Raw genomic sequence first — 13,821 nt, 5'->3', positions numbered from 1 at the left:
TTTAGTTGAGAAGTTAAATAAATAGACAATGTTACTAGCAGAAATGCTATTTCAGAAACTTTGAGGGTAAATACACCAGTATGAATTGGTCAGTGTATTATAGCAAAAAAAGGAAATACTATATTTAAATATTTAAAATAGCTAACAAATCACTTAAGCTCTGTAAAGTCGAACTGAGATTAAAAAGGATAATATAAATAGGCCTTCTAAAGTTCATGTTTCAGTCAAAGTGAAAAACAACAATTCATAAATATAGCAAGTGAATAACTGAACTGAAGGTGCAATTAACATATCAAAATAGATATGGAATAGTTAGGAAGCCAGAGAAGGCATTTTTGAGTGAAGTCCAACAGAATCTAGACTCAGTATTAGCATTAAACAATGAAGTAGAAGAAAATAAAAGAACATTACTGGTGAAGTTTAAAAATTAAATTAGGTCTGATAAAATTGAGACAAAGCAAATTTTAAAGATGACTCATTTGAGTAAATTTTCTTTTAATGTAGCCAAAAATGGACCCTCAGACTTGAAAAGACACAACAACAATGTGACAACATTAATAAAAATTCAAACAAAAATCCAAACAAACAAACAAAAAAACACACACACAGAAAAGAGAATTTGAAATCAGGCAGTAAAAGGGCACAGCATCCTTGGATGAAGATTCAGGAAAATATAGGAACAGCACCACTACAACTGTTCCCACAATACTGTGTCCTGTTTTGGTGCTTGTGCTTGAAAAAATAACTTTGTCAAGAGGAAAAGGTCTGGAAAGAGATGAGATAATAATTACACAGAGTAATCTCTGTAAATTACTGTAAAAGAAAGAAGAGTTGTGGCTTGACCACAGCCTACAAGTATTTCCATAGAGAGGAGCTTTTGAACAGTAGCAAAGGGTACAAAGAGATCCGTGGATGAAAACTGAAGCAACAAAAATTAGAAATGAGACCAACAGTCCATTCTTAAAGTAAATAACCCTGCCAATAATCTGCTGCAGAACACAGTTAATATTAATTTCTTTTAAATCTTTGTTGAAAGACTGTCTAGTTTTCTTATTCACCAGACAATTTAAAATGTAAAAGTAACTGTCTAAATTTTATGTAAGGGTCTTGCACTAGATAATCAGAGATATTAAATTCACTTTAGGCCCCTGTAATCCTACGGAACAGATCTGTACAGTGAATGGAACATATGTAGCCTAATTACCAAAGTTTGAAAGAATAAGCTGACAGAAACAAGCAAGTTCATGAAGTTTTTCCCCAGATGTATTACTACAAGCATTACCACTTCACAGACTCAAACACCTTGAACATAGAGAAGAAAAAAACAAAACAGCATGTGATGACTTGAAAGTAGTGTGATTTTTAAAATACACAAGATAAAATACATGTCTTAAAATTTAAGTGATAAATACAGGAGATAGAGGCTTTTCTAAAAAAAAAAAAAAATCTTTTTATTCTAAAAATCTTTATATTCTAAACCAAACTTTTTTAACATTTCCCTGCTTCTTTCTGCATCTACAACCCTATTACAAAATAATTAATAGTAAGGCCATGTGAGATTCTCATGAACTTCCTTCATGAACTTCCTTCATGATGTCTGCTGGTGGTGTCAAAAAAAAAAGAAAATGAAACCAGCAAACAGTGTACAAAAACATCAAGAGATCTGGCAGCATGGAAATTACACTCATGAAGACAAAATTAAGAATAATCTCATCTCTCACCATTCTTATTTGCAAGAACCCACTTTTCCATTCATTAGGAGTTTAAGAACAGCAATAGCAGCCTAATAACCAAAATCTCTATCTCAATATATTTCAGCAAATTGGAACTGCCAAACACTGCAGCCTTTTGGGGTGACCCTGTGATGTCAGTTTTAATCATGCAGGGATCATTCACAGTCTTCTTCCTCTGACTTTCTTGAGGAGGTATTTTTGGTTCAGAAAGGTAGTAAAAAGCGAAGAGAGAAAAAGACCTGTACTTTTTCTTGCGTGCATTGGAAGGTAAGAGCAATGCTTAAAAAATTCTTGACCAAGCTTTGGGGACAGTTCTGGAGGGTGGGAATTATTAGAAATTAAACAGTATTTAACAAATCTAGGTGCTGTTTATGCCATTTTCTACTTTTATAGAATGGGACACTTTCTTACAGTGACAATGTCCCAAAGCACTGTTTCAATCATGTGTCACCCAGAGCAAGAGATTTCAGATGCTGAAGGTCAGTATGAATAAATGGCTGATGTACACAGCCAACATGATGAACATGGAATATCACTGTGTATCTGATGAATATTGAGAAAATCAGAGATCTACTTTCTGACGCAAGCACACGTGAAAATATCAGTTCTGAGAAGGAGAATAAAGAATTTGGGGGTTTTTATATATATTATTCTTTTTATACATACTTGTTTTTCTAAAAAACACTGTGACACAATAGACTGATTAATGCACTGGAAAAGCAAAACGATGCATAATTTTCAAGTGAAGACAGATTTTGCCTCACTCTTGTATGCACATTTTTTTATACACTCCAAAGCTTTCATTACCATTTGGAGTGGTAATGGAGGCAGCATAAGAACTTCAGTAGCATCACAGAACAAAGGGGGATGAACCTTTTCCTGCCTTACTTTCAGTTACCTCATTCAGGTCAAGCAACCTATCAGATAGCAACTGGTAATGTCTTCTCAGTGCCCACCAAAACTGGGGTTTGTCTCTGGGCATTCACACTGTAACTTAAAAGGCAAGGAGGATGTTGATGCAACATGCTGTGTCTTGTCCTCAGAGAAAAGTAGTTCCTGATAATGTCTATTTCTAAAGTAACAATGCTAATTTATAACTGTGGATACAGTAAAACTTATCTGATAAAACAGGTTGTTTTATAAAGAAAGTCCTTAAAATAATTTCTGTCTTAATTATCACATTCTCTTTATATCTAACCTCCACAGGGATCTTTACTAAATCCACTACAAACTCTTTCTGCCTTCCCTTTACTTTATGGTATCATATTTTATATATTTATATATTTTATACATTACTTCACTGAAATAAGCCAATTTAAAGGGAAACTAAACAAAAACTCAAAGGCTGAATTAAAACCAAAATAAAGTGAAATGAACAACTTGGTAGCAGATTCACATGTATCACTACATACTATCTGGGCAGCAGAGAAAGCTGTAGGGAGAAGTTGGTCTTCCTTTCCTTTTTACAAAACAGATGCAAAAATAAGTTTTGAAAAGTACCTTTTTCATGAAAAGGCTATGACGGCTCGTTGACTGTTCAACAACAGTCTCTATAACATCCAAGGTATTCTCTTTGTATTTAGGCATTAAAAATCAGCTCTGCAGAACACTCAACACTTAATTTCTAACTCTTTTGGTTACTACACACAACAGGCATGTGAAAGCACAGGAAAGGTTTTAAAATGCACTCTTGCTGTTCTACTATCATGCAAGACAAATGAGGAGGTGTGGTAAGTTTTAGGAAGTCTGCCACAGAATGTGCTGGATAACCAAAACTTTGCATTTTAACTCAAAAAACACAGTCTGTGTTCATCTGCCTAAACAAAATTATTTCTCTCAATAAAGTAGATCTGCTGTCCAAAGCTCTTTGGAAGTTGTGACAAAGGAGCTTGTTCTGTGTTTGCAAAACAAAATGAGATTCAGAATTAACAAAACACACAAGTAGAGCCACACATGGGGTTAGCTATATCATAAACCTGATGATGTGCAGAGGGAGCCTGGATTAGCAAAACATTCCCACAGTCAGCAAACCGCACCAGTATGATTTATTAGCAGCTAAAGCAGCTCTAAGGTGGGAGGCAGTACAGGCTAGAGAATAATACCACTGAAAAAATAAAAATGTCAGAAGAACAGATCTTTAATTTCTGGCTCCAGCACTGACTTACTGTCTGACATCTAACCAATCACTTCCCTGCTCCCTACTTCAATTTCCTTAACACTAATCAGAGATTTAATTAAAAAGAAATTGTATTTAAATTTACAGATAAAAAAATTGTAGATGATGCCACAGCAAGTCCAGAGGAGGGTCATGAAGGTGACCCGAGGGCTGGAGCACTTCTCCAATGGAGACAGGCTGAGCTGGGGTTGGTGAGCCTGGAGAAGGGAAGGCTCTGGGTCAACCTTACTGAAGCCTTACAGTACCTGAAGGGGGCCTACAAGAAGGTTGGAGAGGGATTTTTTGCAAGGGCATGTAGTGACATGACAGGGAAGGCTGGTTTTAAACAGAAAAAAGCTAGGTTTATATTAGATATAGGGAAGAAATTCTTTACTGTAGTTATGAGACACTGCAACAGGTTGCCCAGAGAAGATGTAAATGCCCCATTCTTGAAAGTTTCCAAGGCCAGGTTGGATGGGGCTTTGAGTAACCTTCTCTAGTGCCAAGTGTCCTTGCCCATAGCAGGGGTTTGGAACTAGACAATCTTTAAGGTCCCTTCCAACCAAATCATTCTATGATTCTGTGAAATCAGAATATCATTATTTACAAAGCAATTCAGAAAAGCACATCTTAACATACAACTAGCATTTTGCAAAGGTTTTTTACCATTCAGAATCACAGAGTTGTTGGGGCTGGAAGGGACCTCTGGGGCTCATCTGGTCCAACCCCTCAGCAAAGTCATGGTGTCCTAGAGCAGGTTACATGGGAATGTGCCCAGAAGGGCTTTTGAATGTCTCCAGAGAGGGGGACTCTACAACCTCCCTGGGCAACCTGTTCCAGTGCTCCTCAACATAAAGAAATTCTTCCTCATGTTGAGGTGAAACTTCTTGTGTTTTAATTTATGGCCATTGCTTCTCATCCTGTTGCAGGACACTGCTGAAAAGAGCCTGGCACTGTCCTCTTTACAACTGCCTTTGAGATATTGATATGCACTAGTCTGATCCCTTCTCAGTCTTCTTTAGGACTAAATAGGCCCATTTCCCGTAATCTCTCCTCACAAGAGAGATGCTCCAGACCCCAAATCAGCTTTGTGGCCCTCTGCTGGACCCTCTCCAGTACCTCTGCATTTTTCTTGTACTGAAGAGCCCAGAACAGGACACAGGACTGCAGATGTGGCCTCACTAGAGCCAAATAAAGGGGGAGGATCACCTCCCTCAACCTACTGGCCATACTCACCCCAATGCACCCCTACCACTGGCCCTCTTGGCCACAAGGGCACATTGACAGCTCATAGTAAATTTGTAATCCACCAAGACTCCCAGAAATGCTGCATTAAATTCAGAAAGCTGTGTGGCCAAATCCACTGACTGCTGAAGACATCTCCAGACTGCTGCCTCTTGACTACTTAACCAATGCCTTGCTTGCATCTGTTCAGTAATGTGCCTAATGCTGATCCAGCCCTGAGTGGTTTAAATATGGTTTTGTGTTTTTAATGAAAGTGTCTACAGGTCTGCGTGTGCTGCCTCTTTTAAATGAAGGCTCATGGAAGAAATCATCCAACCTTAGCTATACATATGTCTAAGGCCTCAGCCCTATAGACAAAGAAGAAATAAGAGAGTAACCCATTCATCATTTCAGATGTTTACCATCTGGTAACTACTGCCTGAACTACTGTTCTGAACTATCACTTTACCACCACCTTTGAGTTCAGGAAAGACGCCTCAAGTTGCAAGCTTCCTGTGTTAGTCATTATCAAGTCCTTTGATCTATGTTCATATTAGGCTGTTGCCTATTTTTAATGCTCATCTTTTATTATTTTACCTTGTGATCAGTATGGCTGCATCAATTGAAGACATGTCTTCTCCCCAGCTTGTTGACATTTCTAAGTGTATATCATTCTTCTTGCCAAATTCTTCATGTTGCCATTTACAAAAACTTTCCAGCATTTTTTCCCCATGATGTCCAATATACATATCTGCCTGGAAATCAAAAAAATATTAATGTTAGTAAAATTATGATTCTCTAAATAGAATTCAGATGCTTCTTTGACTGAGTTAGTAAAAATAATCTGCCTTTTATGGCATAATATATTCAAAGCGAAACAACTCAAACTTCAGGATCAGAGACCACCTTTTTCTCATATCAAAGATACAAATGGAGACAGTGCACTGAGAAGTGCACATGCATCTCTTCACCTGAACTCTTGTCTTATTTATTTTCTGATTTTTCATTATCCATAGTGAAGAAAAGAATAAAGGTGTGAAGATCCAGAATTTGATCACTAAATGAGATTTCTTCAACTGCCAAGAGGAACTGAAGAAAGAAATACTTACTTCTTCAATGGAAAAATACGATATTTTAAAATTAGAACCATGGATAAGAGAATCCCTTTTTCTTATGAACTAAGTAAAGTATGAAAGGATTTGCATAAGATTTTGTAGAAAAGAAACCAAACAAGCAATCAAGTTGACATTGTCCTGAAATAAGATATAAAACCCACAGGTTAATGGAAAATTTCAGTCGGGGTATCAACCGACTTGTCTTTCTTCAGAAAAAAGAACAATATTTGCGATGATGCCTGAAAAGGGTAAAAGAAGTGCTTTATCTTGTCACTTTTTGTTTGTCTAGGGATTAGCTAACAAAGAACATCAGTACTCCTTCTACTGCCCATTTGGTTTAAGGGGGATGACTTTTATATTGAACCATACAAATGCACAAAAGGCAGAGCAGAGGCAGACTTTGTTAAGATCCACCTGATTTCCACAAGGAAACTTTGATTGACTTTTAACTGCAAAAACAGTCTCAATACATCATCATCATGGCTGGGCTTCGTGAACGAAGATTTGGGAAGGGCTCTACCCACGTTTGTTGTGAGCACGTTGGTGGCTAAAAAGGCCAACATGAGATAGGCATGACTGGTTGCAAAAGGCACAGCAGAAGGACTCCTTAGGTGGTATATTCTGCAAGACACGATTCTTTCTGTGTTGTCTTTTCTCCTCGAGAGTGATCCTGCGTGTGTTCTCAAAGGAAACAGCAGCGTTGTAGATGGTGTGTCTCCAGGCCTCCCCATTGGAGGCCAGAGTAGACCAGTTATGTTGATCAATGTGGCCGAGGCTGAGATGTTGTTTCAGGCAGTCCTTGTATCTCCTCTTTGGGGCTCCTCTCTTGCAGCAGCCGGTGGCAAGTTCACCGTAAAGCAAGATCTTAGGGAGGGGGTGGTTGGTCCTTCATCCTGCAGACGTGCCCTGCCCAGCACAGCTGTGTTCTCAGCAACATGGCCTCAATACTTGTGACTGCTGCTTGTTCTAGAACAGATGGATTGGTCCCATAATCTGAGCAGTGGATGTTTAGGATTGTACGGAGGCAGCGTTGATGGAAGCGTTCGAGGAGTCGCAGGTGGTGGCGGTAGATGACCCAGGATTCAGATCCGTATAAGAGAGTGGACAACACTATGGCTTTGTAAACACTGATCTTGGTACTTTTCTTCAAGTGTTTATTTCACCAAACTCTTTTATGAAGCTTTCTGAAGGCACTGTATGCCTTTGCTAACCTGTTGTCTATCTCCCCATCAATCTCACCATCTGAGGAGACGAGGTTGCCCAGGTAATTAAACTGCTGGACTGATTTGAGCTCTGATTGGCCAATGGTGATATGGGGATGATGGGGGACTTCCTGAGGTGCAGGTTGATGGAGAACTTCTGTCTTCTTTAAGCTGACTTCCAGCCCAAAGAGCTCAGCAGCATCTGCAAAGCATGATGTTAAACGCTGCAGAGCTGCTTCTGTGTGGGCAACAAGGGCGGTGTCATCAGCATAAAGCAGCACATAAATTACAGAGTCACAGAATTGCAAGCCTGACTCGCAAGTGAATGGTCTGTACAGGGATCAAACCCATGACCTTGGTATTATCACCACCATGCTCCAACCAACCAAGCTAATCTCAATTAGGAGAAGCCTAATCTTCACTGGGGCTGCCCATTAGTGACAATCACTAAGTAATGCACAAAAGCTAACTGAGGAAATTTGCTAGTCACTAAAGTTGGTGAATATTGCAAGCCTTTGGAGCAACAAGCTAAGTAGTGTTACCCTCAACAGGCTAAGACAAAGGTAATAAATACTTACTGGAGTCTCATGAAGGAGGACAAGCTTAGTCACTCGAAGGTTTACTTGTAGTCCAAGACTCTTGTGCTGGAAAAGGTTAAAAACCTAAGATAAAAAACAGCAAATAAAAATATGTGCTTGTATTGCACACAACACACTGTATACTAAAAATAGTAGAACCTCAAAACATTCTCATATTCCACTGTGACTGCTTTAATATTCCAAAAATTGAACACAACATTAAGCTAATATACTGTGTTGGTTTTCTGAAAGAAAAAAGAGAGCTTAGCCAGTATTCATTCCAGGAGCACAAAAAAAGACCTTTCCCCCTCAGTGACCATGACCACTTTACAAACTGTAATCTGTTTCTCCAAATATTTACACGTGCATTTAATACTGTTCACATGAAAATTTCTGTTCAGTTAAATCCACAATCAGGGCCCAAGTGGTCTGAGCCAACCTCTAACTCTAACTCTCTGACTTTCCCTATCATTCAGAATAGCTAAAGTTTATATTAATTGCTCAGCTTATGCTCCTTCTTTAGGATAATCTCACCTTGTACATTACAGATGCTATTTTTTCAATGCTTTAAGCACCAGATGAGTGCACTAGAGCTCCAGACAGAGCTGGGAGGGAGTGTAACTGTCCAAGTCCATTCCTCTTTCATTTTTTTAGGCCACTAATGACCACAGAATCCTTTTCTACAACATCATGTCTTCATAATAAGCACAGATCACCAGAAACCATCCAACACCACAACCCTTCCAACAACACCTTGGACTTCTAACCAAAAAGTAATCTTGTTCTCTCATTTTCAGGCTTCCCTGAAGATATATGATCAGACAGCACAGACAAGTCTGCACCACCATGGTTTTATGCTGCAAAACATATGGACTAAGCCCTGACAGCCTGCTGATGGTCATGTGCTGATTGTCCCTTAAAGTTGTTCAGTCATAATCATCAGAAGGAACAACGAAATCAGCCCCCAGTATGTGCACTGTTGGCAAAACATCAAAATTCATTTTAAATTTCTTACCATGTTTAAGATGGTTAGAATAAATCTTCTGGCAGCATCTGTTCCATGATACGAAACCATAGCTGGATCTGCCACCACAACAGTTTCTATATTGTACTCCTGAGGTAACTTGAAAGAGTATCGCTTTCCTCTTCCACTTTCTGATACTTTTTGATTCTTGGATTTTCTTTTGTCTGTAAAACAAAACATTGCTTGAGAAACTCATCCTTCAAACTACCCCCTACACTACTTTTTAGGATTTGTTACCCTCGATTATGTTATAACTCTGTGGAATGCAATAGCAATGAACTTGAATATATACTTACTTGCCACAGCCAATGCTAAGGCTCATATTAAAGGTCTGTACTACGTATAAATATTAGTTCACACCAAGAAAACAAGAATCTTATCCATCTGTTCAAATAAAGTCAGAAACATTCTTTGCATTCTTTTTACCTAACATATTAATAGGAGAATATGTATGTCTCCTAGTTTGGTTAGTGGGAGAAAACTAAACTCATGTTGGGTCTGAAAGAAAAACAGTCCCACTGACATTGCAGAATTGGTGTCTGTCCATCTTCACAAATCACAGAGAAAACATCTTGATGTAATTATATTTTAGCAGCCAAGATGACAAATGCAGATTTGCCACAAATTCAGCATTAGGAAAATACATGGGACAATTGGTGATTTGCAAAGATGAAAGAATATTTCAAATGAATGACAGAGAACGATATGTAGGATACAGGTTTGTTAGAAACAGAAAAGTGAAGTCCTACTGGCATGACTTCAAAGTCAGTACTGCTGTCACCATAAGCAGCTGAAGTAAAACAACAAAACCAAACCCTGGAAACAGACCTCTAAACCTACAGAAAGCTACAAATCAAAACCATGTTACATTTATGGTAAGGTAGAGGTTACTGCTGGTGTTAATTTTAAGTTTCCTCTCCAAAAACACCACAAAATCCCTATTACTACTACGATACATGTGAAAAAAGAAAAACTAGTTACACTGAAACAGTTCAGGCCAGGTGGTGGTCAGATATACATACAGCAGTTAGCAACGACATTTTAAATAATTTAATACAAATTTAAGTACAATTCAAAATAATTTAAAACAAAATACGGAATGGAACCTCTTGTAATAGCCAAAGTTTGTTAGATTCTGTTGAGAGGAAGTAGAACTTCTGAGACTGATCTCATTGAAGTAATTGAAATCAAGCTTTTTTCACCATCTGTAATGGAATATTGGGCTCTCTGTTTCCAAAAAAAGTGATGCTTGAGATCACAATTATAAACACATGTTCTAGAAACAATCAAATATTCAGAAATTTTTAGGAAATATTTTGCAATTAATCAATCTCATATTTAACAGGAAAGTTCCTATGGTTCTTTTTATAACACTACTCTCCAAAAAAATAAGTCACTCTTCAGGAAACTGTTACAAATATGCCTTAAAAGCCAATAAACTCACAAACTCAAAATATAAGATAATAGTGGAAGAGGGGTCTCTGTCCTTGTCCTTACAGTGGACTTCAACTTGCCAGAAATTGACTGGAAGCATCACACAGCTGGTTCAACCTGGGCCAGAAGATTTCTAAGAAAACCTGGATGAATACTTTATGGAACAGGTCCTAAGGGATCCAACTTGGAAAGATGCCCTCCTTGATCTGCTGCTTGTCAACAGAATGGATCTCATGAGCCAAGTGTAGATTGGTGGCCTCTTGGCCACAGCGAGCACAAAGTGATTGAATTTAAAATCTCCACTGACAGGAACAAAAGTGCCAGCAAAACCTCAGCTCTGGACATGAGGAGAGCAGACTTCAGGCTGCTCAGGGAATTAGTAAGTAAGGTCCCCTGGGAAAATGTTTTTGCAGGTGCTGGGTTCCATCAGTGCTCGTCACTTTTCAAACATCACCTCCTAAGGGCACAGAAGCAGACAATTCCCAGACGTTGGAAGTCAAGCAGCTGAGGCAAAAGGCTGGCTTGGCTGAGCAGGGATTTTGTCTTGGAATTAAGGCAAAAAAAAGAAGTTGTATAGCCAGTGGAAGCAAGATCAAGTGACATGGGAAGAATTCAGAGATGCTCCTTGCTGCTGTAGGGAGAAAATCCGTGCAGCCAAAGCTCACCTGGGGTTGAAGGTGCCAGAAATGTGGGGGACAATAAAAAGAGTTTTTTCCAATACATTAATGGCAAAAGGCAGTATAGAAATATCATCAACCCATTACAGGATGAGGATGGTCACCTCACAAACAGTGACAGAGACAAGGCAGAGGTGTTTAATGCTTTCTTTGCCTCTGCCTTCAACACGGATGATGGACCAAGGGGTATCAGTGCCCTGAGCTGGAGGACCACTGACTGCCAGAATGATCAACTCCCAGTCAACCCTGAAATTGTGAGGATCTGCTGCTCCAGCTGGATCTCTACAAACCTATGGGGCCTGATGGGATTCATCCTATAATCCTCAAAGAGCTGGCTGATGTCATCACAAAACCTCTCTCAATGATTTTTGAGTTCTCTTGGGAATCCAGAGAGGTCTCAGCTGACTGGAAGCTGGTGAACATTGTCCTGGTTTTCAAGAAGGGTAAGAAGGAGGACCCTGGAAATTAGAGGCAGTCTCACTTCAGTGCCTGGTAAAGTCATGGAAAAGATTATTGTGGGAAGTATTGAAAAACACCAGAAAGACAATGCAGTCATCAGTCACAGTCAGCACAGCTTTGTGAGAGGAAAGTCCTGCTTATCAAACCTGTTTTCTTCTTATGACAAGGTAACCCACCCAGCAGACCAAGGGAAGCCAGACGATGTGATCTTTTTGGGTTCCAGTAAAGCTTTCGATACTGTCTCTCACAGGATCCTTCTGGACCAAATGTCCAGCCCACAGCTGGATAAACACATCATGTGGCGGGTGAGTAATTGGCTCAGGGGTCAGGCACAGAGGGTAATAGTGACTGGGGTGACATCAGACTGGGCTGTCACTAGTGGGATTCCACAGGGCTCCACCTTAGGTGCTCTTCAGCATCTTCATAAATGACTTCGATGCAAGACTGGAAGGGATACTGAACAAGCTTGTAGATGATACAAAACTGGGAGGAGCTGTTGACTCCCTCGAAGGCAGGGAGGCCCTGCAGAGAGACCAAGAAAAATGAGAGAACTGGCCAATCACCAACCATAGGAGGTTCAACAAGGGGAAGTGCTGGATTCTGTACCTGGGATGGGGCAAACCCAGATGTATCTACAGTCTGGGGAATAAGATGCTGGAAAGCAGTGCCATGGAAAGGGCCCTGGGGTCCTGGTCGATGGCAAGTTGAATCTGAGCCAGCAGTGCCCTGGCAGCCAGGAGGGCCAACCCTGTCCTGGGGGCATCAGGTAAAGCATCACCAGCCCAGTTTAGGGAGGGGATTGTCCTGCTCTGCTCTGACCTGGGGCAGCCTCACCTTGAATATTGTGGTAGTTTGGGGCACCACAATGTAAGAAAGATATGAAGCTGTTAGAGAGTCCAAAGGAGGCAACAAAATTGGTGAAAGGCCTTGAGGGGAAGCCGTGTGAGGAGTGGCTGAGGGCACTTGGCGTGTTCAGCTGCAGAAGAGATTGAGGGGAGACCTCATTGCAGTTACAACTTCCTTGTGAAGGGAAGAGGAGGGGCAGACACTGATCTCTGCTCTGTGGTGACCAGTGACAGGACTTGAGGGAATGGTCTGAAATTGTGTCAAGGGAGATTTAGGCTGGATATTAGAAAAAGATTCTTCCCTCAGAGGGTGGTTGGGCACTGAACAGGCTCCCCAGGGCAGTGGTCACAGCACCAAGCCTGACAGAGTTCAAGCATTTGGATGATACTCTCAGGCACATGGTATGACTCTTGGGGATGGTCCTGTGCAAGGCTAAGGGTTGGACATGATGATCCTTAAGGGTCCCTTCCAACTCAGCATATTCTGTGATTCTGTAATGTAGATTTAATGTAAATATAATGTAGATATATTTTTTCAATGTAACAAGTATGAGTTATGCATGCTAAAAAAGGCTGTCCATCTTTTTCTGTAGTCATTTGTAAAAGATTATGTATATGAGTGATTTAGTCCAACCCACTACATATTAGAAAGGCTTACTGATTCCTATATGATTGGTGACAATGTAAAACACTGATAAGTATACACATTTACTAAAAGAAAAAAAGTATATATTCTCCAGAAATAAACATTTGGTGTTTGATTTCCTAGAAGTAGAAACAGTTTATAAATTCATAAGCTATCTAAGATTAAATTTAAAGTCATTTTGAGCCTTCAGACACGTGCTTAGCTTCATAACTTCTGCTAGCCTCTAACCTTATTCACGTTTTCTAACTGTGGATCTACAGCCTAGTTTATAAAGCATTATGTGTGTTTTCATCACTCTTTTGAGAATAATTTCTCATGAAGTTTCAGTGTCAGTATTTGTGCCAAAACCTCCACAGTCTAAAAGCTATAGTACTATGATTTAATATACAAACATTTAATGCTGCAAGAGTAAGCTATAGATCTAAGTTTAAACAGTTGACTAATTTGGGTTAGAAAAGATCCCTCAGAAGCCATCTGGTCAATCTGCCTTCCTCATAGGTACAGTGACTGATTCCAGTGCAGTTTCCAGGAACAGTTTATACATTCCTCATTTCTTTGTAAAAAACAGCATCTAGCCTGTACAGAGCAGTCTGTTAACACACCTCTCTAAAAGTTATAGCTAGGAGTGCAGAATTGACAGTAAGCAGTCCACAATAAAATACAGCATTGTGCTAAACACTAAGGTCACTGTGGTCCCATAAACTGCAAACTGTTGAAACCTCCACTTCT

The 13,821-nt window shown here is 39.7% G+C and overlaps 1 protein-coding gene across 1 annotated transcript in view; it reads right to left on the bottom strand.

Moving 5' to 3' along the window:
* ADAMTS19 (ADAM metallopeptidase with thrombospondin type 1 motif 19) overlaps positions 1 to 13,821 on the bottom strand; it is a 139,645-nt gene that overhangs the window by 95,673 nt on the left and 30,151 nt on the right. Inside the window, exons 4-6 of the mRNA XM_027653255.1 lie at positions 9,023 to 9,195; positions 8,008 to 8,091; positions 5,710 to 5,867 (exon numbers count right to left, since the gene is read on the bottom strand). Of these exons, the coding sequence (XP_027509056.1) occupies positions 5,710 to 5,867; positions 8,008 to 8,091; positions 9,023 to 9,195 (415 nt within the window). The remainder of the gene's footprint in view (positions 1 to 5,709; positions 5,868 to 8,007; positions 8,092 to 9,022; positions 9,196 to 13,821) is intronic.

This window comes from Corapipo altera, unplaced genomic scaffold (genome assembly GCF_003945725.1).
Source record: "Corapipo altera isolate COAL_440 unplaced genomic scaffold, ASM394572v1 61305, whole genome shotgun sequence".
NCBI classification, from domain to species: domain Eukaryota; kingdom Metazoa; phylum Chordata; class Aves; order Passeriformes; family Pipridae; genus Corapipo; species Corapipo altera.
Note: the sequence above shows the minus strand (reverse complement) of the source record. Positions and strands in the feature narration are given on the sequence as shown.